A 27103-nucleotide genomic window follows, 5' to 3' on the forward strand; every position below is an offset into this window, starting at 1 on the left:
ATCATGGATCATTCCTATGAATAAATTAACCCTGCAACACCGTTATCAAAGCTGACAAGTTTTTTCTCAAAAAAGAAAAAAAAAAGCTGACAAATTTAAAGAGACAGAGAAATTCATTAATGCAAGAGAACCAACAAGATATCACACAACCCACTCAACATGTGGTACTATGGTAATGTCTAAATGATTCTTAGACCAAAATGACATGCCACTCTAACATTCGAGTTCAAAGGCCTGCACATAACATGGTTAACTTCTGCATACGACTTGCTTTATAACTGAACCATTTGATCCACTTCAAATATCTTACATTAAGCATGATGTGGAGAGGACATTAAAGACTCCAGCTATGGCCACTCCCAATAAATTGTACCATGATGATCGTAGCAGCATGTATTTCTTTTTACCTAATGAACGAACGGTCATACAAAGTATCATATTTTTAGGCATATATAGTATCTGCATGTATATCTTCCTAGTGAATAGGATCTGGGTTGTACTTCAGTGACTCCCTCCAGATGAGCTCCTTGATATTTTCTTCAGTAAATGATGGCTGTTCAAAATCAAAATTGAAAGGTGCTCGACAGACAGGCTCATCATTGATGTCATGAAGAGATGCCACATATGGATGACAAAGCGCCTCATCAACTGCAATATGAAAATAAGTACCGGCATGAAAGAATGGAATCCAGACTATATACATTGAGAATAAACTATCAGAAAGTTCAAGGTACCTGTAATTCGCTTGCTTGGATCAAACACAAGCATTCTCTCCAGCAAATCAACTGCTCCAGGAGACATGCTGGGGAATCTGACAGAGAAATTTTGCTTTGGATATTGTGGTAGCTGTCTCACATATCTTCGGGCATTTTCACTTCGAAGAAACCCAAGGTTTGAGTCATCGGGTGAACCTATTAGCTTTTTGGCGGAAAGAATCAAACGAATCGTGTCAGAATTCAAATTGAGCAATAACTACTTATCCTCCAATCATCTAACAGTTTTTAACATTGTAAAACTAAAAAAGAAAAGCAACTAAATGAAAGTTGAATAACTCCTCAATCATCCATAGTTTATTGCAAGGAAACACAAAGTTGCTTATGCACATACAAAGATAATAACAGCATAGAACAAGGAAAGCGGTGTGAAGCACCCATTAATTAGATAAAATTATTTTGCACGAATTGGAATATGACAAGGCAGTTTATCATAATCAGAAATTCCATCAGGAAATTTGACTAATGCGTGAAATGTCTTTAAGGGAATGAAGGTGCAAATTTTGCCCAAACCTACATATAATATATTCATATTTAGACACACCCCGTACAAAGTTGCTGACGAAGATCTGCCTATGTCCGCCTCGAATAATGCAGAGGAAGCAGCCTCAACTATTAAAAAAATAATAACTTATAAGCCTGACCTCGTGTCTCTGAGGTGGTTTTGTCCACCGCACTTGGTGCATGTACCAACGGGCTATATCCCAAATCAATAGCGTTCCAAGATCATTTTTTTCACATTCCCATAATGGTTTTCTTAAGTGTCCTTTCCGGATACTCTGTTTGAGCCCCAATTTACCACAGCCTCTTATTCTTCATAGCATGGTACAATCTTATCTCACTTCATCAGTTCAAGTACTACCTCGTTCTGTGAAGCACCCATCTCGGGCTCCTCGTCTTTGCGACCATCATCGTACATATATGAACTTTCTTTTGTTGCCCAAAGTTCTGACTGTACAACATCATTAGCTTTATATCCGTATTATGCAATTTTCCCTTGACCCTGCTAGCATGACAGTGAAATATACTACCAAGCACATCTTTCCTTTTTTCATACCAATGTGGTTATTTACACATATTGTTATCCATCTTTCATCTTTCAGCCTAAGATCTTGACGACATTTGTGCCATCTGCTTGACCGTATTTTTTGATCATGCCACAAGTCATCTGTGTTCCCATTATAATTGCACCCTGCTAAGTCCAGATTTGGTTTGATTTAATTGGTTAGGACTGGTATCCTCCAAAGCCTTCCTTCGTATTCCCACATAGTACATACTTGCATGATGAGTCTTAGAGACAAGGGTTAACTTTTAGCATAGGCCTAGGTAACTGGAAATTTCTACTTAGGGTACATCTCACTTTGGAACCTCACTGGAAATTAGTTGCTGCACCTCTTCCTAAAGGCTTTAACATTTCTCTTTGTTCTTCATAGCTGAATTTTTCAATTTCAAATCACATCAGAAGCTAAAAACACTGGCGAGCATCACTCAAATCCGAAAGCTTCATAAGGCATTGATATTTTTAGATGCCAGAACTATGAAGTGACAAGCATAATACTAAAAGTAGCACAACCAAGAGGGCAAAAAGAAAAGGAAGCTGGAAAGTCAAAACAACAGTATGAAAAATTGAACCTATGGATTAATTTTTTTATTCATAATTTGTGATGAGACCTCAATTGAACTACTCAGTAACGATTTAAAGTGAAATATTGGTAGATAGAGTCACAACAAAGGATGCATGAGAACAGCAAAAACAAATTAGAAAATTATAATAACACAACTTTATCGGCGTAGGAAGATTTTTTTCCAAATAACAAAAATAATTGACAGGATTAACGATAGTTCTCCAAAAGGGAACACAACAATACTGTTAAGATCTGTCTTGGATTCACCATGTACTCATTTTATTTATCAATAAAATTTTGCAGTGGATTTACACCACTGTCCTCAAAAAAAAATTGTTAAGCCGGAAATCCTCCATGCATCAGCCATCTTGCATATTAAGTTAACTAATGAGATTTCTCAAAGCCATACCTCAGTGATCAATCTTAGCTGATGGACATAGTCTCTTCCTGGAAATAAAGGTTCACGTGTCACAATTTCACCAAGTATGCACCCTACTGACCAAATGTCGATAGCAGCCGTGTATTCTGAACAATTAAGGAGCAGCTCAGGTGCTCGGTACCAACGAGTGACGACATACTCTGTCATGAAATCTGTTTCAGAGGTTGTCCTTGCAAGTCCAAAATCTCCTATCTTAAGATCACAATTTGCATTTATGAGCAAATTGCTAGGCTTGATATCACGGTGCAAGACATTTGCTGAATGGACATATTTCAGCCCTCGTAATATCTGATATAGGAAATACTGCCAGAACAGATAAATATCATGAGATTGCATTAAAATATACTGACTACAACTTATTGTTTAAACATCTGGAAGTCATGTTCATGCAAAGTATCACAGGTACTGAATTTACACAAATTCTCAGACATGATGGTTAAAGATATTTCTTGAACAACAAAGGAAAAGAGAAAACATTTTTGGAAGTAAGACAGCAATGGATTTTTTGAAAAAAAATCCTTTAGAAAGAGTCCCTTCAGGCAAAAACAAGTTCTCTTAGCTGCAATAGAAATCCTATCATCAAGAAATGTTAACACAAAGCAACATATTCAAACTCTGCTTCAGAGATTCAAGTATTATGATCGTGACATATTTAAACTTTAACTAAAGATTTAAGAATGAAAAAGATGATATATAGGTGTTCTCGTAAGTCACCTGAAGTTATAATCTCAAAACAATTAAGAGAAAAAAATGTGGTCCAACAAAAAACAAAAGATGAAAAAATGTGAGAGATTTTAAAAAGTGGAGAGAATAACAGGTACAAGAAATATATCAAAAATAGGTAGAAATGTACTGTATACAGAAGTAATTCATGAATAATTCACAATGATCTGTTTATGAATATGAGTTTTTCAATGTTTTGCCAAAAGAATATTATATGTCAATGAATGTTGTGCTATTTCCATCAGATTGTATTAAAATCAGTGAAAAGATTATGGCAAAATATGTGGAAGTAATTTCCCTTCTTCTAAAGAAAAACAGAGAATTACATGAATCATTTCAACCACAGAAGAGAGAAAAAATAAAAAAGAGGAAAAAGTCCATCAGGTCCAAAGTTCTTCCTGTTACAAACATTTGCGAGTATAATCATGATATACAATCATGGAAAAACTATTGATGTCACTATATAAGACATATACAGCTATAATGATATCATTTCACTTGCATTATGGAAAGATTACTGCACCAAACCTGGCAATGGTCATCAGTCAATGGCTGATTGGACCGGATTATCTGATGAAGATCAGTATCCATTAATTCATAAACAATGTATACATCATTAAAGTTTTCCCTCTGTGGAGGGCGTATGATGTCCTTGAGGGCAATTATCTGTCATACAGAAATGATCAAGTTGTCAGGATGTAGAGGTGCAACAACAAACACATAGTGCGAGCAGAAGTGCTAAAGTGGAAATAAAGCAGTGAACCTGCAGAGAGTCCTATAATGAGGTATCTTCAAAGTCACAGTTTAGGAACCTCTCTAAAATAGCTTTCACTTAAATCATCAAAACTATGAGACACTATCTAGAAGCACTTGTTGAAGGGAATACATGATTGCATCAGGGCATGCAGCCAAATTATACACCATAAAGACACAGCCAGAAAACAATTCACCGCACAAAGGTGCACGTACATAGAAGTGACAGATATAGTTAATGCATAGACATGCATAAAGATTTACAGATACGTCACTTAACAGCACACTGGCATGTATATTGTTTCATACATGCACTATTTAGGCTATGAATCTAACGTACAAACCCTCAAACACAGTAGATCACCAAGAGCTTGCAACAATAATGATACCAAGCAACAGTTAGTTAATTTCAAACCAAAAGGAGAAATGCTACAAGCCAAGCATAGAAGCCAAGTCATAAGCTGCAGAGGTGGTGATCAAGGTGCCAAGTTATCAAGAATAGACAAGATGACACGAGGACACAAATGCAAAAAGTAGTTAAGGAGTTAAACGCAAATATGCGATGCTGCCACTCCAATATGTCTATAGAGAAGCCAAGATTGAAGTATATGAAGAAGCATGTGATCATCAAAAAAAATAGGTAATAATGTCCAACCAAAAATTAAGATCTTTAAATGGAACTCCCATAGCCATGAGATCTGCTAGAATAATGACCATTATAGAAAAATTGCAAGCCTAAGAATAAGAATGCAAGCTTGGGCTGGTTACCAACTCCAAACAATTGCAAAACAGTATAGCCAGCAAAGTTAACTAGCATAACTGATGCTGAGTAGCCAAGCTAACCGCATGTACAAGATCGATGAGGCCCAAGACTTACCTAGCTGGATGGAGGTAGCGAAGTCATAAGACACACAAGGCAGTGAAAGAGGGAAAGAACCAAAAATAACAAGATTGCACAGAAAATAACTCAACCTCAATGTGAACATCTCCAAACTGGGATATTACTATATTAGTCTACACCTACCAAGGTGCAAGAGGTTGAAAATTGAAACATAGGGAGTCAAAGCTGGTCTCAGAACTGCAGGCATGCCAAGGAAGGGTGATGAAAGCTGTGACTGCAAGCCTGAAACATGACATAAACTGAGGAATAATTGAAATGTGAAGCAGCATCTGGACCCCAAGACGGTAGCACATCCAGCATACAATGGAGATAAGAACTAAGCAATGAAGATTTATGAGCCCCAAAGATCAATTATGATGGCAAGATAAACAAGAAGCACTAAAGAAGGCCGGTTCAGAAAAAAAGATTAAAAAAATGACAACGATTTGAATGAATGATTTAAGAAGACATCATGGGTATTAAATCTCTAAGGATGGCCATATTCAGAAAAGTGAGTAGATAGAAAATCAAGATAATTAGAGCCTAGCTAAGGGCCTATTTCATATTGCTTTCGTTTTCTGTTTTTGTTTTCAAAAATCTGAGAAGGAAAATGAACTAGAATGAGCAACATGTATGACGAAATCCATTTGGCTTTTATTTTGTTTGCATAATCTTTAGAGCTTTTTGTGGCAAAGATTTATAGCTTTCAAAAAGAGTGAAAATAAAAGCAAAGAATAGCAGAAGTTTTGTGCAAATGCTATCCTCAACAGAAATGTCCACATGATATTTCACTAACCAGTCAATAAACAAAAACACAAAAATGACAATAATGCCAACTAGACCCTAACCTAAACTATAATCAAAAATTGGACAAGCACGAAGGAAGACATCGATAGAAGTATATAATAATAGAGGACAACAGAGTGATTGGACCAAATGAAGCTGAGAAAGAACCATAAGAAAACCCTCAAACCGATAAGCTTAAATTTCCATGACTACCATGAAGGAAAGTCTTTTACTAGAATGCTTAGTACAAAAAGGTTATTTACAAATAATAAAAAGTTCAATGTTTATGATGGTTTGCAAGCTATTGGGCCCTAAGAGTTTCAGCATTCACAAGCAAGTTTAAAGATGGTTCACAGCACCTCATGAAAAAGCCATGATCGTTCAGGTGATTCTATTGTCTTACAGGCAAGGAAGTGCCCTTTTGCCCAAGCAGCTTTGGCATGAGGCCCACTAAAATTTCAAAAGCAGCCAATTAATAACTACAAATATTAGGTTCAGAGAAGTTAGTCAACATTGTCTGGTCATGTATTAGCTGGTCTCAAATATCTAAAAGAACCATTCGTAAGACAATTTTAGAATAATGAACTAGCAAAGACTGCAAATATTCAAATAGCCAAGGTCTAGAGTAATAAATGAAAAGTAAAATAATTAAAAGCAAGCAGCATTAGTATGCTTAGCTTACATTTTCATGATCCATGTGACAGAGAAGCTTTATTTCTCTTAAAGTTCTCTTAGCGTCAATCCGATTATCAAATGCATTGCCGATCTTCTTAATAGCAACCTCTTCACGTGTTTGTGAATTAACAGCAGCACTGGGCAGAAGAAAAACTGTGTTTAGCCTTCAGTAGGGAAGAGCAAAGATTTTATCCATTAGAACTTGAGCCATGAAGGTAACACTTCAGTTATGGTGGATAAATCCAGCTGGTTAGCACATCAGAAAAAGAAGGTACAAACAGTAAACATTATGTATTGGTTGCACGAATTCTTTGAAATCATCCTTGTGTCATGGTTTTAAGAAACAATAAAGCTGAAAGATCAGACAAAAGGAAACAATAAGATATGGTATTAGACATCAAGCACTCAGGGTAGCCAACAACAAAATGAACGATCCAAGGAAGTGATGAAAAATAGAAGCAATTCCTCCAGGAAACTAAATACAAATTATAGACCTATCCTCCTACTGCCTTGTTTGGCAAGATCAGCTACCACCAAATCCAACTCTGTGAATATGTCCTTCTACTGCTAGCTAATTCTTTTTGAGTTCACATAAATTCCAGTCCCATGTATATACTATAAGGTCCCCTGTAGATTGTAAAGCTAGAACTGGATTTGGGATTGTATTCCATTACAGGATGTTGTCATACCTGAAGAGAATGTTTTAGGACGAAACAGTTGGTGGAATTTTACTTCGCAAAATGAAACTAATGTGACACGTAATAAAAAAAATTCCAAATACCGACATGCTAAACATTTCTACCAAACTTTTTTTATGTACAGTCTTGCAAGTACCAAGTGGTGGCATGGGTAGCCAAACCACCCACTCCAGCAGTTTGCGTAACTAAAACTATACCAAACAAACAAATATATCTTAATAAATGGTTCAATAACCAAGTTTCAGTCTTCGGAAGGTTGTATTTGTTACTGTTAGAATAAGTGGCTCATATTAAGTGGTATTCTTATTTGAGTGGTACACTGGTATTCTAACGGAGCGGAGCGAAGCGACGAGATATATTTATCTTTGGGATAATTATGTAATATTTTATCTTACCAGGGATGCTGATAGGGATTGGGACTCCAGGATTAGGGTTTAGCTATAAATATCTTGTAACCCTTGTTATTTTGTGATAGTGAAAGTTACGGCCGTTTCGCTCCCGTGGACGTAGGCACATTGCCGAACCACGTAAATCCCTGTGTTCTCTTTTCTTCTTCCTCCTCCTCTCTCAATTCTGTGCATTGTTCTGTTCGCCGTTTGGATCCTGTATTTTCCGCATCAATTGGTATCAGAGCCTTAGGTGATATTTCCTGCGGCCGTGGGCGGTGTTCTTCCCGTGGGGAGATTAGAGGCGTCTTCTCCCAAGCCGAGAAAACGCAAAGAAATTTTCCTCCCGTGGGTGGTCTTTTCCGTGCCAGGTTGGTTTCACAGGAGGGGTTGCTTCTTGAAGGCCGTGAAGAGAGGGAAAGGGGAGATCAGCCGTGGAAGGTTTTGCTTCAACGTGAAGGTAGGAGATTTTCCTTTCACGTCGGAGGGGTTTTTTTTGAGGGTTTTGTGTCCTCTCTCCCAAGCACAGGGAATACAATTCTTCACGTGGGCGTTCCTGCTTCACGTGGAGGGGGGGCTCGTGGGTTTCTTCTTCCCAACCGAAACCCCATTGTTCTCTGGTTCGTCATGGCTCCCGTGGAGAAAAGAAAACCCCATCGCAGAGAGCATCTTTCCCCGAGCACACCGTCAACCCCGCAGCCTCCTTCCCGTCGTGCTCTTCAACGGGAAGCAGGAGATCAAGGAGGAGAGGAGCGCTGTCCGAGCAAGGAAGCCCAAACCCCCATCGTCGACCGACGCAAGCGAGGAGAGGAAGAACTTCCCGTCATCCGCGCGCCACCACCGCCGTCCGTGGCGGGATCCAGTGGAGAAAGAGGCCGTCGCTAGCGCTCCGCCCGCCGGTCCTCTCGTCGCGAGGAGGGGGGTTCTGCCGTCGCTAGCGTGCGTTCTGACCTAGGAGAAGAGGGGCGTTTCTGGTATTTTAATTTTTCAACAGATCCTATTTTTCTCTATTTTATTTTGCAAAAAGATAAGATTGTAGGGATGTCTTCTGCAAAGTTCGATGTGATAAAGTTCGATGGAACTGAAAATTTCGGGCTATGGCAGAGGAGGGTGAAGGATCTGTTAGTATCACAGGGTATGGTGAAGACCCTGTATGGAAAGAAACCAGATGATATGGGTAATGCAGAGTGGAAGGAATTGGAGGCTAAGGCTGTTTCAAATATACGACTTTGTCTGGCTGATGATGTGATGTATCATGTCATGGACGAGGAATCGCCGGCGGCAATTTGGTCAAAGTTGGAGAGTCGGTACATGTCCAAGTCATTGACGAACAAGCTCTATCTTAAGCAGAAACTGTACGGTCTTAAGATGATAGAGGGTGCTGATTTAAGCCAACATATCAACGTGTTCAATCAGATTATCAGTGATTTGTAGCGAGTTGATGTGAAGTTCGAAGACGAAGACAAAGCGTTGATGTTATTGCATTCTTTACCTGCTTCTCCTACGTACGAAAATTTGGTTACAACTCTGACGTGGGGAAAGGAGACCCTAGAGTTAGAGGACGTCATTGGAGCCTTGTTAGGTTTTCATCAGAGAAAGAAAGCCAGTGCTGAGAGTTCTCAGGGAGAAGGTTTAGTGGTGAAGGGTAACCAGGAGCGTGGAAGAAGCAACACAAGGAATGGATCAAATCGCAGTAAATCCCGGTCTAAATTCAGGAAAAAGAAGAGCATAACATGCTACAAGTGTGGAAAACAGGGTCACATAAAGCGAAATTGTCCTGAGAAAAAGAAGGGTAAAGATGATGACAGATCTGAAGGGTCCAAGTCTGCAAATATAGTGAAAGAAGACAAAGAGAGCAGTGATGGTGATATACTTTCAGTTTCGTCCAGTTCAGATCATCTCGCGGATTCTTGGATTCTAGATTCAGCATGTTCTTATCACATGACGCCCAATAAAGATTGGTTTGACACCTACAGGTTAGTTAATTCTGGTTCTGTTTTGATGGGTAATGATGCATCTTGCAAAGTCATTGGAATAGGTAATATCAGAATTACTATGTTTGATGGTGTGGTTAGAACGTTGTGTGATGTTAGACATGTTCCAGATTTGAGAAAGAATCTAATTTCATTGGGTACCTTAGACTCTAACGGGTTTTGTTACAAGTCTCAAGGTAGAGTAATGAAGGTTAGTAGAGGTGCTATGACAGTGATGAAGGGGCAGAAAGTAGCAGGGAACATCTACAGGTTGATAGGGACTACTGTTGTAGGTGGAGTTGCTGCTGCAGAATCTGAGTCTGATAATACAGTCTTGTGGCATATGCGTTTGGGTCATATGAGTGAACGAGGTATGCTAGAACTGCATAAAAGAAATTTCCTGAAGGGTGTTAAAACTTGCAAACTGGATTTCTGCAAGTATTGTGTTCTTGAAAAACAGAACAAGGTTCAATTCAGGACTGCCACACACAAGACAGAGGGTATTCTTGACTATATTCATACAGATGTTTGGGGACCAGTCAGAGTAGCATCACGGGGTGGACATACATATTTCGTAACTTTTATTGATGATTTCTCGAGAAAGGTCTGGGTGTACTTCATGCAGCACAAGTCAGAAACGTTTGCCAAGTTCAAGTTGTGGAAAGCTGAAGTAGAGAATCAGACAGGAAGAAAGATCAAATGCCTCAGGTCAGACAATGGGACTGAGTACACAGATTCAAAATTCATTGAGTTTTGTGAGCAGCATGGGATTAAGAGACACTTCACAGTACGCAAGACACCTCAGCAGAACGGTGTGGCGGAAAGGACGAACAGGACTATAGCTGAAAGAGCACGGTGTCTCAGGTTAAATGCAGGGCTTGCAAAGAACTTCTGGGCAGAGGCAGTGAATATGGCATGCTTCTTGATTAACAGGTCACCTAGGGCAGCACTAGATGGTAAGGTTGCAGAGGAGGTATGGACAGGTAATGAGGTAGACTACTCAAGTTTGAGAGTATTTGGATGTCCTGCCTATGTGCATATTCCTAGTGAGGAGAGGTCAAAGCTAGACCCGAAGTCTAGACAGTGTATCTTTCTGGGGTATCAGAAAGGGGTGAAAGGGTACAAGCTTTGGAATTCGAAGGCAAACAAGGTGGTGATCAGCAGAGATGTGGTTTTTGATGAGAAAGCCATGTTGAAAAGTACTCAAGAAGAAGAGAAGCAGATGCCAGAAAGTTGCATCAGCAATAAGCAGGTGATGCAGGTGGAGTTAGAGAGTTCTGTCAAGGAAAATAATGTTCAGGGTACAGAGACTTCTACCTCAGCCGATCAAGAGCAACATAATATAATCACAGACAGACCCAAGCGTACTATCAAGCCACCAACTAGGTATGGTTTTGAAGATTTGGTTTCCTATGCATTAATCACTAGCAGTGGAGATCCTACTACTTTTCAGGAGGCAATACACAGCCAGGAGAAGAGTAAATGGATGGGTGCTATGATGGAGGAGATGGAATCTTTGAATAAAAATCAGACATGGAAGTTGGTGAAGCTTCCAAAGGGAAAGAGAGCGATAGGATGCAAGTGGGTGTTCAAGAAAAAGGAAGCAGTACCAGAAAAAGAAGGGGAAAAGTTCAAGGCACGTCTGGTAGCAAAGGGATACTCACAGAGAGCTGGGATTGATTATGATGAGATTTTCTCCCCAGTGGTCAGACACACTTCCATCAGGGTAGTGTTGGCATTGGTAGCACATTACAATATGGAGTTAGAGCAGATGGATGTAAAGACAGCTTTTCTTCATGGTGAGTTGGAGGAGCAGATTTACATGCAGCAGCCAGAAGGATTTTCAGAACCTGGACAGGAGCACTTAGTCTGTAAATTGAGGAAGTCACTTTATGGGCTAAAGCAATCTCCGAGGCAGTGGTACAAGCGTTTTGACTCCTACATGATTCGGATTAGCTACAAGAGATGTGAGTATGACTGTTGTGTTTATGTGAGGAGCCTTGATGATGGTTCTTTTATTTTTCTGTTACTTTATGTGGATGATATGTTGATTGTTGCGAAGAGTATGAATGAAGTCAACAAGTTGAAGACTTTGTTGAGTAGAGAGTTTGACATGAAAGATTTGGGTGCGGCCAAGAAGATTCTTGGGATGGAGATTCGCAGGGACAGAGATTCCAGGAAATTGTGGTTATCTCAGGATAGTTATATACAAAAGGTGTTGGAGAGGTTCAGCATGGGTAATGCGAAGCCAGTGAGCACACCTTTAGCGAATCATTTCAGATTGTCTACCTCACAGTGCCCAAAGACAGAAAAAGAAATTGAAGACATGTCAAAGGTTCCATATGCTAGTGCAGTGGGGTGTCTGATGTATGCTATGGTTTGTACTAGGCCGGATTTAGCGCATGCAGTTAGTGCAGTGAGCAAGTTTATGGCGAATCCAGGAAGACAGCATTGGGATGCAGTCAAGTGGATTTTCAGATACTTGAGGAGTACTACAGACCATGGTATCATGTTTGTCAGACAGCAGGATGATCCTTCAGTCGTGGGGTATGTTGATGCAGATTATGCAGGGGACTTGGATGACAGGAGGTCGACTACAGGCTATGTATTCACTCTTGCAGGAGGGCCTATCAGTTGGAGGTCCATGGTACAGTCTCTAGTTGCACTATCTACGACTGAGTCAGAGTATATGGCAGTGGCTGAGGCTGCCAAGGAAGCATTGTGGTTAACGGGATTAGTCAAGGAGCTGGGTGTTCAGCAAGGTGGAGTTCAGTTGCATTGTGACAGTCAGAGTGCGATCTATTTGGCGAAGAACCAGATGTATCATGCGAGAACCAAGCACATAGATGTGAGGTATCACAAGATCAGGGAGTTGGTTTCTTCCGGTGACATATTGCTTGAGAAAGTTCACACTTCTGAAAATGCAGCAGATATGTTGACAAAACCCGTTACTGCAGACAAGTGCAAGCATTGCTTGGACTTGGTTAACATCTCTAGGTGCTAGAGAGGATGTGTTCCAACCTATCAGCGTCAGGTGGTATCCCAGATTATTTTTTCTCCTAAGGGGTGAATATTCGCCAAGGTGGAGATTGTTAGAATAAGTGGCTCATATTAAGTGGTATTCTTATTTGAGTGGTACACTGGTATTCTAACGGAGCGGAGCGAAGCGACGAGATATATTTATCTTTGGGATAATTATGTAATATTTTATCTTACCAGGGATGCTGATAGGGATTGGGACTCCAGGGTTAGGGTTTAGCTATAAATATCTTGTAACCCTTGTTATTTTGTGATAGTGAAAGTTACGGCCGTTTCGCTCCCGTGGACGTAGGCACATTGCCGAACCACGTAAATCCCTGTGTTCTCTTTTCTTCTTCCTCCTCCTCTCTCAATTCTGTGCATTGTTCTGTTCGCCGTTTGGATCCTGTATTTTCTGCATCAGTTACCACTAGCTTCTTCAGTTATCTACTTTTAATGTGCAAAAAAAACTTTTCAAACATTGCAATCTCTCAAGATTATGCATCCTCTTCATTCTTGCAATTAATAACCACTATGCTATAACCTGAAATCCGAAAACACAATCAGCATCCAGATCTACTAAGGAATTCATAAAGCCGACTAAAAAAAGTCTATTTCCTAGACTTTTTCCCCCTAATAAGCCATCATAAGTAAAGAAAAACCGCTAAAATTGACAGAAGCAAAGACCATACCCGCTTCTAAGAAACCAATTGAGAAGTCAACCGGACCAACATACCCGAAAAAAAAACATGATCGAAAATTCAAAATCCATGCACAAAAAGAAAAATAACCTATGAAATAGAGATGATATCTCTCACCAAACAATGCCGTAAGCCCCTCTCCCCAAAGGCCGAAGTGGAGGAGTATACTTGGCGGAGACCTCGAACAGGTTGCCATACACATTGTGCCGCACGTAGCGCCCGCCGTGGGTCAGCACTCCCCTTGTCTGCCCCTCTCCAGAGCTCGAACCCGACGCCATCCCCTGCCCACCGAACTCCCCCCTCTCCTCTATCAAAAAAGGGAAGAAAGAAAGATTTGGTGAAGGAGTCGAAGGGAACGCCGAGAAATCCCAAGGAAAAGCGAGGGGAAGGGAGGAGAAAAGGAGGGGACTCGAGCTCTGGGAACCCGTGAAACAGGGTAGGGGAGTTCGTCGTTTCTATTCTCCTTTCTTCTTCTTTTTATTCTTCTTTCCTTCCTCGCGAGTCCTGTTTGGCTCTGAAATGAGAACCCGAGGGGGGAGAGAGGGAGGAACAAAGCGTGGAAAGGTCAAACAAGATGGCTGCTTTTTTGTCCGATGGATTTGGGAAGGCGACTGGATTGGCTGTTCCTTCGGGGTGGGAACAAGGTGGGTCTCCTTACGTGGACGGATGGACGGAGTAATGAATTTAATAATAACGCTCCCGGAGGTGGACAAGAGTGGACTAATGAATTGAAAATTAAATTAGGTCTGATGGCTTTAACTACCGAGCACGTGCAGCGTATGCAATTGATTTTGCCCCGCCCGTAATGTAATTGTGATAAAACACCATATTTTGTAGCTAATCACCATACGTGCATGTAATTGTGATCAAAAACCATAGATCGTCTTCCACTGTTTAGCACCATCTTGCATCACATTTGGTATATGTCCATCTTGCACCCATGTAGCATTGATGGCAGACAACTATAATATTCAGACAGCCTGCATCAAGGAGCTTCATTCATGTTATTTCATGTTTTACCAAGGAAAAATGTTTGGAAATTATTTTAAAAATATTTTTTTAAAAATTTGAAATAGAACAGGAGATCCAAAACACGATCGTTATGGAAGCTTGACGCCTGTTCAAGATTTGATTTTCCATGTGGTTTCCAATGTGCCCGCGGTTTTCTTTACATATCTTCCATGTTCTCCATTCAAGTATTTTCATGCGCTTTCTGAGTAAAAACATATTCTTTTTCTTGTTTATTCCTTTTCACTTATTGTATTTTCGTGCGTTTTGCCTTCAGGCTCTTTCTCAATAGATGAACGTTGATATGTGCTCCGTATCGTTTGCTTTAGGGTGGTTCTATATACACCCCCCCTATTGCTCAGGACACCCCCCAAAAATTAAAAAAAAATTAAATACTCTCTACACCCCCCCATTTGCTAAGGACATCCCTAAAAAATTAAAAATTCCTAAATTACCCCCCACCCTCCCCACCCCCTCACCTAAATTGCTCTCTACACCCCCTAAACCCCCCCCCACCCCGCTCTTCCCCTCCAAAACACCCGCCGGCTTCTCCCTTCCGCCCAAAAAACCTCGCCTCAAGCACCTCGCCGGCGGCCAAACCCCCTCCGTCTCCCCCTTCTCCCTCTCGTCACCGGTCGGTGCATTGCACCTCGCCAACGCCCAAAACCCCCCCGTTCCCCCTTCTCCCTCTCGTCGCCGGCATTCTCCCGATCTCCGACCACCTCCCCGGCCATCTCCCGAGCAACGAGCACCTCGCCGGCGCCTCCACGACCACCTCGAGGTAGCTCCCCCCCCCCCCCCCCCGCCTCCAGTGCTCCGTTCGGCACTGGATCGCCGAACAGAACCCTTCTGTTCGGCTGAACAGTGCCGAACAGAAGCCTTCTGTTCGGCAACCCTCAACCGAACAGAAGCCTTCTGTTCGGCTGCACAGTGCCGAACAGAAGCCTTCTGTTCGGCTGCACAGTGCCGAACAGAAGGGTTCTGTCCGGCTCCGTGCAGCCGAACAGAATCCTTCTGTCCGGCTCCGTGCAGCCGAACAGAATCCTTCTGTCCGGCACCGTGCAGCCGAACAGAAGGCTTCTGGTGCCAAATCGCGTGCCGTGCTGAATTTTGTGCCGAACATTTATGTATGCAATTGAATTATTTTCTTTGATATAGCCTAACATTGAATTTCTATATTTTCAAACATGGATCCCCGTCCCGCCAGAGTTAGACCTACGGCGTCAGCTAGGAGACGTCGTGCTAGGATTGCTTCTCCCGAGCCTGCTCATATGCCATCGGACTCTCCTGAGTCAGAGCATGATGATATGCCCGCTAGGGGCGAAGACGATGAGTCCGTTGGACCATGTCCAGGAGGTCCAGAGGATGAGTCCGTCCTGATCAGTTTCAGGACGCATATAGCAGCTTCCATCTGGAGGCAACAGGTATTGTTTATTTGTTATAGCATTATATTTTGTTTATTGATGTTTTATAAAGTAGTAGTAATTATACATTTATATTACAGGAACGAGCTCTACTAAAGTGCATGAACCATACTGCCAAGGTTGGTGAATGGAAGTGGTGGTCTTTAAACCAACCAAATACCAGGTTCAGAGCACTATTTTGGCAGTCGGGCCTCGTAGAGTTAGTACAGTGCTCTTATCGATTCATCGATAAGATTCTGATTTCGGGCTTCGTAGAGAGATGGCAGCCCGAGACGAACACCTTCCATATACCATTTGGCGAGATCACTATCACGTTGGATGATGTATCCGCCATTTTAGGGATTCCTGTCGCAGGTGCCTCAGTAGCAGTTTCTCCTGAGAGGATGAGTGATCGGGATGCTCAGGAGCTACTTGTGGAGTTGTTGGGGGTGTCAGCTGGAGACGCGCGTCAGGAGGTACTGTCATCACGCGGTCAGTCTGTGAGGATGGAGTGGCTGAGGACTCAGTTTCACTCTGTATCTGATAGAGACAGCCAGCAGAGGATAGAGTGTGCAGCACGAGCCTATTTGTTATTTTTGTTAGGCTGCACACTCTTTGCTGATAAGAGTGGGACCAGGGTGCCTATAGCGTATCTGTGTTTACTGCGGGATCTGGATAGGGTGAGCACATATGCCTGGGGTACAGCTGCCTTAGCATATTTGTATCGGCAGTTGGGGATTGCGTCGAGGTCATCAGTGAGACAGATCAGTGGTTATATGACGCTTCTGCAGGCATGGATTTATGAGCATTTTCCAGCCCTCACCCGTCGCTCGAGTATACTGATGCCAGTCCCCGCGTGCACCGCTGGATGCCCGGTACTCCATCCCGTACCACGATGGACCATTTAGTGGTTCTACGTGAGTCATTGGACCTTTTGAGCATCGATGAGGTACGTATCATATTACCATTTGCTTGTGTTTGTCAGTACTTTTAATATGCGATATAGTATAAAACTGAAATGGACCTTTTGTTTTGCAGGTTATTTGGGATCCCCATCATAGGGATTGATGATGGAGCCTTTGTAATCTTTGTAAAGCCTTTGATATTAATGAAAAATATATATTTTTGGTACATTTACGTGTAATCTTTATAAAGCCTGGCCCGTTCTATTTTACACAAATATAACAGTGCACATAACAATCAATCTAACAATGCGAAGACAGATATTTTTTGATTTATATTGATGATGGAGTTTCACAGAGAACATCCTCATGATCTTTCAACATTTTAAATACATAGCTAACATAACTGTTGCTTATCAGAAAATCCGCCTCAATCATCAAAGGCAAACATTTAAAAGATGCTCTACCACCCCCTTAATTTCTCACTCCCCCAAATAAAGCGCGCAGCCTATTTGCGCTTCGCTCACCTGACCAAGAACATCACAGAGCCCTCTTTTCCAACAAAAGAAATGATAATGCCTGCTCAACTTTTCCTTCAGAAATGATGATGCCTGCTGTAACGTACCCTGATGTAACATACAACTAGATTCACTGACCCAAAAACAAGAAAGTGAGATGGTGCAATCAGAAGTTCTTCCCCATGATACACTTCACAAGGTCTAAGATGCGAAAATAATCATAAACAAGAGATGAATGTTTACCCTCCAGCCCATCACGACTATAGCGGTTGCTACCTGAAAGATTATTACATGGACTTCCACCAATAACCAGATCAAACCCACCAAATGTGTTAATCATCTGCTCAAGCTTGTCACCGTTAAGTTCTTGTACATCAGAAAGGTCTATTAGTTCCCCTGTGTGCTAGGATTGCTCCCACCAGCTCTTAAGTATGTTTCTGTTTACATCTGAAATCTCAACGGAAACAACAGTCTTCATATGTATTCCCAGCTGATGGAGAGCCACCTCAGCACCCCCAATACCCGAAAAATGCGAAGACAGATATTTTTTGATTTATATTGATGATGGAGTTTCACAGTACATGACTCTAAGAGCCCAAAAAAATTTACAACTTTCAAAAATTGTACATATATAAAGAATCAATCTAACTCTACTGTCTCGCTAGTTATAACATTAGGTGAGATGCTCTCTTTGAACTGTTGAATCCGTGCTTCATATGAATTTTCCCATCCGGTAGCACAAGGAAGATGATATTTTCGCCAGTTGGTCGCTACTGGCGGAACGGGATGTCCCGGCAACAAGAACACCTTCAAAATTAGAAATAAAAAAATATTAATAGCTACAAAATTATAAATAAGCAAAATTAAATATTCGCAAGTGTTGTGAACGTAGTACCTCAACAAAATGATTTTCATTTACGAATCCGATAGCGATATCTTTGCGGGATAGAAGAGGTACTGGCACAGAACGGAGAGGTAGGAAGGTCAGACATTGTTGCAACGAGAGATGGTATAGGACAACATTATAGCAGGATGCTATAAGATGACCCATGTCCGGCATAGTCATCCATCTGTCATATGGTGGACAATCATCATAATATGATAATGCATGAGTGATCTCAGCAATCGTCCCTTCCACACCATATAATGTGCGATAGTGGTCCGAATGACATTGCAACTCTTGCAATAAATCCTTCCTAACACGCACCCAGTCATCTTCTCCAAATCCCAGTAAGTCAGCTATTGCCCTAAATCCGCAATTCCCATCAGCTTTTACATCCTTGATATGCTGGATGTATGGTCTCAAGGCAGAAGGAATAGCATCAATATAGATAATGGGCGTATGTGACTGGGCTCTAGTACGAAAAACCTGCAAATAATATCAAATGATAGAAAATATGTAACAATGGCAGAAATATCCAAATAGTTATCCATCTCAGCACTTCCCGTACCGGCACGGCACGGCACGTCCCGACATGTCCCGTATCGGCACATCTTGGCACGGCACGTACCGACATGTCCCGTATCGGCACATCTCGGCACGGCACATCCCGTATTGGCACATCTCGGCACGGCACGTCCCGACATGTCCCGTATCGGCACATCTCGGCACGGCACGTCCCGACATGTCTCGTATCGGCACATCACATACCGGCACGGCACGGACCGTCCCGTAGACGTTGTGATACCTATTGTAAGAAAATAAATATTTGGTACTTACCTTTTGCTTGGGCCGCCTCTTTTGAATCTGAGTAGATGGATTGCGGATGGTAACTTTCTCAACACCAGGTGAATAACTATCCTGTCCAGATAGAACCAACTCAAACGCAGACAGGTCACGTCGAGTAGACGTATCAACCTTCATTGAAGCGCGCCCACGTGAACCAGTCTTCCGTTTTGCAGGCTCTAAAAGAGGTGTACTATCTGGACTTGCAATCTCTCGTAACTTCTTGATCATCTGCAATTGAGAAGCCCCATCTAACTTCTTGAATCGTAGCGCAATCAAATCTAACTCTGCATCACAACTCAACTGAATTGGCTGCACGGGGGGGTAGGCAGAATATCAAGTTTCCTCCAATGAGGATCTATGCAGTCGAGAGGAATGGGCCGACCTTCCACCCTGTACCGCGCAATCTGGTGAGCACATGGTATACCATGTGTGCGTCGAATAGCGCACCCACAATTTGAATCATCAAACCCAACTGAATTGGCTCGTTTCGATTGGGCGAGGACATGATTTAACGCACTTATAGATATGAAACCTCGCAACTCTTTGAATTCAGCTGGCTTGAAGTTGTGCTGCACTACCAATAAACTCTTCTCCAATGAGGCTTTAACGGAGCTGTGCTGCAACTCAATCAATCCATGTATTCTAGTCCAAGATGACTCGAAACTTCCTTGGCTTGATCCAAGCTGCTTTTTGAGCTTTGCATGTGCACTCTCGACCCTAGTAAACAAATGAAAGTTAGATATAAGAATTGAGGCAAATTAAAATTAAATGAGTCTTTATTTGTGATACCTATTTGTCGTCACATTTCCGTAGTGCCTGCATGTATCCGTCCACGCCGCAACAAATCTTTCCTTGTATTTGCTCAGCCAAGTATCTGACACATACTGTAGTGCATCTGGATAGGTACCGAACTCTCTCTGCAGTGCACTCCAGCGATCATTATACTCGTCTTCCGTGGAGGACAGCACTAGTACATTCCAACTCATAATAAATTTATCCCATTTCTCCTTCAATTCGAAAAATTTTTTGCACTTGGCCAAAACATTCCTACTAATATGCCATCTACATAATAAATGTCTAGCAGTAGGAAATACTCTATGAATTGCATTCATCAAAGCCAAGTCTCTATCTGTAACAATCAACTCAGGCAAAACATCATCAGCTATGACACTGCGCAATCTCTCTAATGCCCAAGTATAGCTTTCTTCCCCCTCAGAATTTAAGTATACAAAAGCAACTGAAAATGTCATGTCAGTAGATGTCACCCCCACAATCTCTAAGAGCGGAAGACGATACCTATTCGTCTTGTACGTGCAATCCATTATCAACACACGGGGAAATGCACGGAACAAATCAATGCTGCAAGGGTGTGCCCAAAATAAGTCATGCACAACATCCGTATTAGTACAATTCCTATGCCACTCAATATATTTAGCCTCTGATAATTTACCTAATAGATGTTGCATTTCAGACCTCCCGGCTTTCTCTGCAACCTTAAACCGTTGACGTACATTGTAGATAGTCTTGATAGTCGTAACATTGAGGGCATCTCTTTCCTTCAATGTGGATAATATGTCCTTTGGACGAACCAAACTCTTCGACATATCCACTAACAATTCCGTCTCCTGCTCAGATAATCTCCCTGCATATGAGTGCCCCTCCAGATTCTCTGCAGCGGGATGATTGTGCACTCCACATACGACCAGTAATATCCAATCATCCGCAGTATCCAATTTCTTTCCTCTTAATGCAAAAGGGCATCCACACTTCTTTGTCCCACAGGCAGTCTTTATTCGCTTTTCTTTTTTGGTTCGGTACGTCCCACCCCTCTCACAACCTAACGTAATTCTGGGTTTCTTAGAAATGGTACCTGCATCGGATGATTTGATTACAACAACAAAACCATTTCGCCTCCCAGCTTCACGACACCAATTACACAAGTCCTCTCTACTCTTGAAGATCTATACATTAAACAATTTATGTAAGTACACAGTTGTAAAAATAGCTCGCTAAACTATTACAAAATTGCACAATACATTATAATACCTTGTAAGTTGTAAATTCGCTTGTGTAATCCAGTACAAATTCTGATCCAATTATACTCGATTCGGTTGTAGCATAGCCCTACATATAAAATAATTTATCACCAAGAATTAATGAATCAGAGGATCTGTTCGGCACAAAATTCAGCACGGCACGCGATTTGGCACCAGAAGGCTTTTGTTCGGCTAAACAGTGCCGAACAGAAGGCTTCTGTTCGGCACTGTGCAGCCGAACAGAAGCCTTTTGTTCGGCGATCCAGTGCCGAACGGAGCACGAACCGTGAAAAAAAAAAATTTCGAAACAAGGTGGAACACGTACCTTTGCGGCCGATTCTTCGTCCCAAATCACTAGTTGCTTGTCCATGCTTCGAATGGGGCTTAAATCTCCTTCAAAGATCGCCTAAACGATGTAAATGGATCGAGGGGTTTAAAGGGGGTTTGAGGGGGGGTTTTTTTTTTTCTTTTCAAAACGAAACGGAGGAGGAGGAAAGGGGGGTGTATGAGAAAATTTCAAGGGCAATATGGTAATTACACTAAAGGTTAGTTTGGGTTTTTTTTTTTTGGTTTTTGGGGGGTGTCCTGAGCAATAGGGGGGGTGTATATAGAACTACCCTTTGCTTTACAAGCGGTCTACAATGTCATCCAACCAATTAGCCTCCAATTCCACATATAATAGCAACTTAGCACAATTTCGAATGAACTCAGGTGCCTTCGCATCTCTCATGCGAACCACTCCAGGAGAATTAGACAAAATCTTAGTAGAAAAAGATGAAATTAGAAATACACGTAGTCGACGTATGAGATAGTCTTGATATAACTTCCACTGCTTGATAAAGATTGGCCAAAGTTTCAAAACAAAATACCGATGGAAGAACCAGAGATGTCTGCATGTGCTGAGGTACCTAAGATTTGATACACCAATTTCAGAATAGGAATCAGCCGAAGAATAGTCTTGATCGAGCAGAAAATCAAAAAAGAAAAGCTCTGCTTATTTCAGTTGACTTTCATCCATGTCAAAACCATAATTATAAAAAAAAATATGCATGGGATGGATGTAAGAAACATGGGAGTTTCAGGAAAAATGCATAAATTAATCACACTGGTGCGGCATATAAATACTGACTTTATGGTAATCTCACAATTTTTTCGGTGGAGAAAACATCAGATTGATTTTTGAATTTCTGGTTCTCCTAAGATGCAAAATATGCATAGGGCTGATGGATTAACTCCCCATTCTGATGACAAACCTACAATAGAAGCACATAAGCAGGTTCTGCATGAAAATTTAATATCTGCATGAAACTCATGTAAGATTACCCCAAATTCCACAGATTTTACAGCACAAATTCACTGTTTTAACCATCCAAGAAGCAAACAAAACAGCTCCCGTCCTGAGAAAACGCGCAAAAGGAGCCACTGGAGTGCCCTTTTGCTCATTACCTTCTTCGTCCAGATTTGGAATCAAAGTGGTGAGCCTTTCTCTTCTTCTTGCGAATTATCACTGCCGGGCCGCCACCCTCTTTAAATGGCATGCCTAGGAGAGCAAGCAATCTCTGGGCCTCATTATCTGTTTTTGCTGTGGTTGATATGCAGACGTCCATTCCCCTCTGCTTACCAAGGGCTTCATACCTGATCTCAGGAAACACGCTCTGATCACGCAACCCGATGCTAAAATTCCCATGCCCATCAAAACTGTTAGGGTTGGCACCTTGGAAATCCCTGGTCCTAGGGAGACCCAGGTTTATGAGCCGATCCAGAAAGAAATACATTACCTATACCATGCAAAGTTTATATTATGGAGTAAATGTGAGTGTTATATTTAGTACAAATAAGAAAAACTGGCATACCTCCAGCAAAAAATTAAAGCTAAGTGCTGGAACAGGAAAAGAAAGGAGCAAAGGAACGAAGAAAAAAGAACAATGTGATTGCAGATGTAAAAGAGGTGTAAAACTAGTTTAAGGTATATCACTCATGTATAGGGTCAAAGTTTGTTATACATCCAAATGAAACAATTTGTTCGAATTATATACCATGTAAAATCATTTTTCTCATTTTGATTATCCACTAAATAAAGTTATTCATCATCGATGAGCATATCATGCTTTGGGGGCAATGGTTTTACAATGTAATAAATTTTGACTTAAATTGTTCTCTTTATGCATGTCCTACTGGTACTTTCAATTTTTGAATTATTTGAGAAGCCAAACATTTTTTGACACTTGCAGACTATCTGGTACTTTGAAATGCTCACTTTTGGCACACCATGATGATCTCAACTACTAGCATCTTATCTGCACTTTTTTTTTATTTTTTATCAATTTCTTTTTGTTATTATGATATTTCAACTGAAAGGGCTAGAGTAAGTATCTTATTTTATTGGCTTTATACACACCCTGCAGCACATGATTTGCTCATTAGCATGAAATCCTACTAAGACAATTTTGGCTTTATGCCCTAACTAAAATGTGCATGAGCAATATATCATCATAATCCAAAATATTCTCATTAAGCATTTGTTCATAAAATTTCTCTAGTAAAATGAAGACACAGGGATGTTCTTTGTTGCCTTAAGGTGCATCCATCTCCCATCAAACATATAAAATCTTGATGGGTTCCAAACCAAAGAGAAAAGTAGAACAGAAAGAAAGTTACCTGGAGCAATAAAAAAATGAAGACAACAAACTAATAGATATTTCATAGGCCAAACATATGGTAGGAAAGGATTTGAGCACTACAAAAAGAAAAGCAAGGGTCACAAAGCCTTCAAAGTGGTTCAAACGCCCATTGTAACTTTGCAGGATGAAAATGGAAGCTTAGAAAAGGGTGTGAACGAACAAAAATCCGATGTTTTAAGAAACTGTTGGTGGCCAGCAGGCAGCCAGGGTTAGGCACTAGGTAGATGCCCAGAGATCAAGGCAGACACCACCTCACCTCCACAGCCCCCCACCCCCACCCCAAAAAAAAAAGAAAAAGAAAAGAGCCACACACACAAAGAAAGAAAGAAACAGAAAACTCACAGATACATGGAAACATCTAAGGAAATAATTACACTCCAGAAATTGAAACATAGCATATCAAATAAGATGGAGTAAGCTAATGGAAAGTGCCAACTTGGCAATGTTCAACACTCATTTGTAAATCAAAGTCGTCTTCCATGCTCAAACATGATGTAAAATACTAAGGCAAATGCCTAGGCTTATGCTATGTGGCTGCACCTGGATAGGTGCATAGGCCACAAATGCAGTGCTTCTATAAAACATCACAAGACATCAAGAGAAGTTAGGTCCAGGAAAACGAATATTGGCATCTCATAGAAACAAATGCTCCTTGAAAAAGAAAGAAAAAACAATCAATCAACTACTTTAGAAAAGATTCTAATGACAAAGTATAAACTGCCCTTTTATGTCTAAACATAAATTTTAGCAGATACAAGTAAATCAAATGGGATTCGATCTACCAGGTGGTAGTCCACAGAATAAACAATGCAAACTCAAACATGAAATTGACTAAGAAAGACAGCATGAAGAATAAAATGAAACATAATATTGAAATGACAACCAAAAAAGGACAGTTCCTACAGTGATCTGGTACTAAATGACTGGCAAACACTTCCCAAGTCATATTCATTGGCTAAAACAGAACTTAATCATGCTCATATCCCCTTGGTTCTCTCTTAGCTAGCTAGTGAACATGCCCCCATCGCCATTAGATAACTTTCATAGCTTCACTCAAAAATTGCATTATAGCTGCCCTTACTGCTGGACCTATTTGTGGTTGCAAGGCATCAACTATCATCTTTAGTCATCCTGCAGGGCAAACACCTTCTAGCACTCTCTCATCAAGTACCAAATTGTTTATCTTTAATACTTACAAATATAAACAGGTACTTGTTTTCATTATTGTTGTTTTCTAACATTTTGATTACAAGAGTATGGTATGAAAGTGATATTAAACCAAAAAATTAATGTATAATAGAATGAGATACTCAGATAGATTACATAATGCACTCCCACAACCATATTTATGACCAACAAAAGAGTTCCAAATTTTGAACTGATGTTGCTTCACACTTATCATACTTCATATGAACAAGTGTTCATGCTATGTTGTAATTGACATGGAATATTTATTATGAATAACAATTATACAGTGTTTACTGTCTTCTTCTGATAATTCTTTGTTAATCTTTAACTTCTATAATGTATCTGTGTATGTGGTGCATTTGGAACTTCAGTCTTTATATAGAAGCATCATGTTGGGGAAGCATCATGTTGAGTTATTTAAGTTGAAAAACTGTTGTCAAAACACATATTCATGTTATGAAGCTAGCTTCCTTAAAAGAAGTTCTTCAGCCAACCATCCAGGTTAGCAAATATATGCTGGGAAATGCTTTATATCAAAATACCCTCTATTAACAGTGGTGATATTCATCTTTATGATCAAGCTAAAGGTGTTCCAAATTTTCTATTCCAGTAAAAGCTTGAAGAAAGTGGATACATGATTTCAAATAATTCCTTTTTTTTGCTTCATTGTACAATAGTAACACAAACCTCCTTCATGTGCATATCTACTCTATTTTATGGCATTTGAATAATCTGTGCACTAAACAACTGGAAAGTCGTGACTTTCCACTTAATGCCAATTAAAGTTTATATACTGCTCTCTCCACACATTCCATATTACGGAACTAACAACCATAACAGAAGTTCAACTTTACCAATGATTCTAATAATATATACAACAAAATAACCCAATAATACATAGCAGCAAAATGTGTTTCTATAATTAAGTTAAATACTGCTTGTGAATCCACCCTTTCAATCTAGAACTTGAAGAAAGACTGAATACATGAAGTCCAAATTAAACCTTTTTTTTTCACATCAGTAGTGACACAAGCCTCCTCTAAGTGCATATTTACCATTTCATGGTATCCAAACAATCTATGTTCTAAACAACTACAGAATCCCAACTTTACACTTAACAGCAATCAATATAAAGTTTACAAATAGGTTGACCGAGAGCTCACTTACATTACCACGAAGGGTGACCGCAATACCAACAGTGGCACCCTCTCGGAGCTTGAAAGAAGCAATGGAATTCTTCGCCTTCGTCTTCACCGGTCTCTGCCCCGTTATCATCGCCAAACCCTTCATCGTTGCCTCCAAACCCTTCGAGTTCTGCTCGGCATCTCCCATCCCACAATTCACAACTATCTTCTCTATCTTCGGAACCTATCACAACATCCCTCCCCGATCCCAATAGATAAATAAAAATCGCACCTTTGCCCAAAACATCCACAAAAAACAAGCGAAATTGATGGAGAAAATAGAGAGAAGAGGGCGAGAAGAGAGAACCTCGTGGACGTTCTTGTAGTTGAACTCCTCTTTGAGGCGGGGGACGACCTTCTCGAGATAGGCGGACTTGAGCCGGTTCACCTTCTCGGCCTCCGACCGGTCCACGAGAACGACGCCCGTCGACGACGTCGTCTGCGGTGGGGGAGGAGTGGCAGCGACGGCGGCCAGCACCACCGGCGGCCGTGCCCTGGAGCTCAAACGGACGCCGGTTCGGGGAACTCCCACGAGAACCCGGTTCAGGGGGTGAGCCGAAAACAACCGGGGGTGGACCGGGTGAGAGAAGGGGAGCGGCGGCCATATGGCGGAGGTCGCGGCGGCCATTGAGGACCGCCCAGCTCTGGCGCAGCGGGCGGATAAGAATTAAGAGTTGATGATAATGATGATTTTGATAGGGTGGGTTGCAGTCACTTTTTACTTGAGTTACGGACCACACTCGGCCCAGTAGACTATATAAGGTCCAGAGGTTTGCAATGGCCCAGTAGAATTTTTTTTTTCTTTTTTTTTTTGGGTGGTGGTGGGTTGGGGTTGTAGTAGCCATTAAGTAGGAATTTATGCGTGGATATTTTATGAAAAAAAAAAAAAGAGAAGGCATATTCTTTATGGAAACTAGTAAGGACCATGCCACCTTCGAGCTACTCCTCTCCTCTTTTTTCTAGACCTTTTAAAATATCAATTCCGGCCGATGATCACCAGAATTTGGCCGAGAAGGGCAATGCC

The 27103-nt window shown here is 41.1% G+C and overlaps 3 protein-coding genes across 3 annotated transcripts; all 3 read right to left on the reverse strand.

The window, feature by feature from the left end:
• Positions 1-94: 94 nt before the first annotated feature.
• LOC120109899 (mitogen-activated protein kinase homolog MMK2) lies at positions 95-14053 on the reverse strand. Its single transcript, XM_039123521.3, has 6 exons — positions 13548-14053; positions 6662-6791; positions 4089-4226; positions 2808-3140; positions 735-918; positions 95-648 (listed from the first exon to the last, which is right to left on the reverse strand). Exons 1-6 carry the CDS (start codon positions 13706-13708, stop codon positions 476-478), a joined length of 1119 nt encoding a protein of 372 aa, XP_038979449.3. The 5' UTR covers positions 13709-14053; the 3' UTR covers positions 95-475.
• A 2950-nt stretch (positions 14054-17003) lies between these two features.
• Positions 17004-22147, reverse strand: LOC148714673 (putative protein FAR1-RELATED SEQUENCE 10). The gene is made up of 4 exons (XM_089929685.1): positions 21352-22147; positions 21037-21114; positions 18157-20951; positions 17004-18068 (listed from the first exon to the last, which is right to left on the reverse strand). The coding sequence occupies exons 1-3, from the start codon at positions 21394-21396 to the stop codon at positions 19767-19769; spliced, it is 1308 nt and encodes a 435-aa protein (XP_089785811.1). The 5' UTR covers positions 21397-22147; the 3' UTR covers positions 17004-18068; positions 18157-19766.
• A 138-nt stretch (positions 22148-22285) lies between these two features.
• Positions 22286-26798, reverse strand: LOC103707530 (Ribosomal L5P family protein). Its single transcript, XM_008792060.6, has 3 exons — positions 26387-26798; positions 26063-26263; positions 22286-22804 (listed from the first exon to the last, which is right to left on the reverse strand). The coding sequence occupies exons 1-3, from the start codon at positions 26705-26707 to the stop codon at positions 22469-22471; spliced, it is 858 nt and encodes a 285-aa protein (XP_008790282.3). The 5' UTR covers positions 26708-26798; the 3' UTR covers positions 22286-22468.
• Positions 26799-27103: the final 305 nt, after the last annotated feature.

This window comes from Phoenix dactylifera, chromosome 3 (genome assembly GCF_051530095.1).
Source record: "Phoenix dactylifera cultivar Ajwa chromosome 3, Ajwa_hap1_PhDact_Kaust_v1.1, whole genome shotgun sequence".
In the NCBI taxonomy this organism is placed as follows: domain Eukaryota; kingdom Viridiplantae; phylum Streptophyta; class Magnoliopsida; order Arecales; family Arecaceae; genus Phoenix; species Phoenix dactylifera.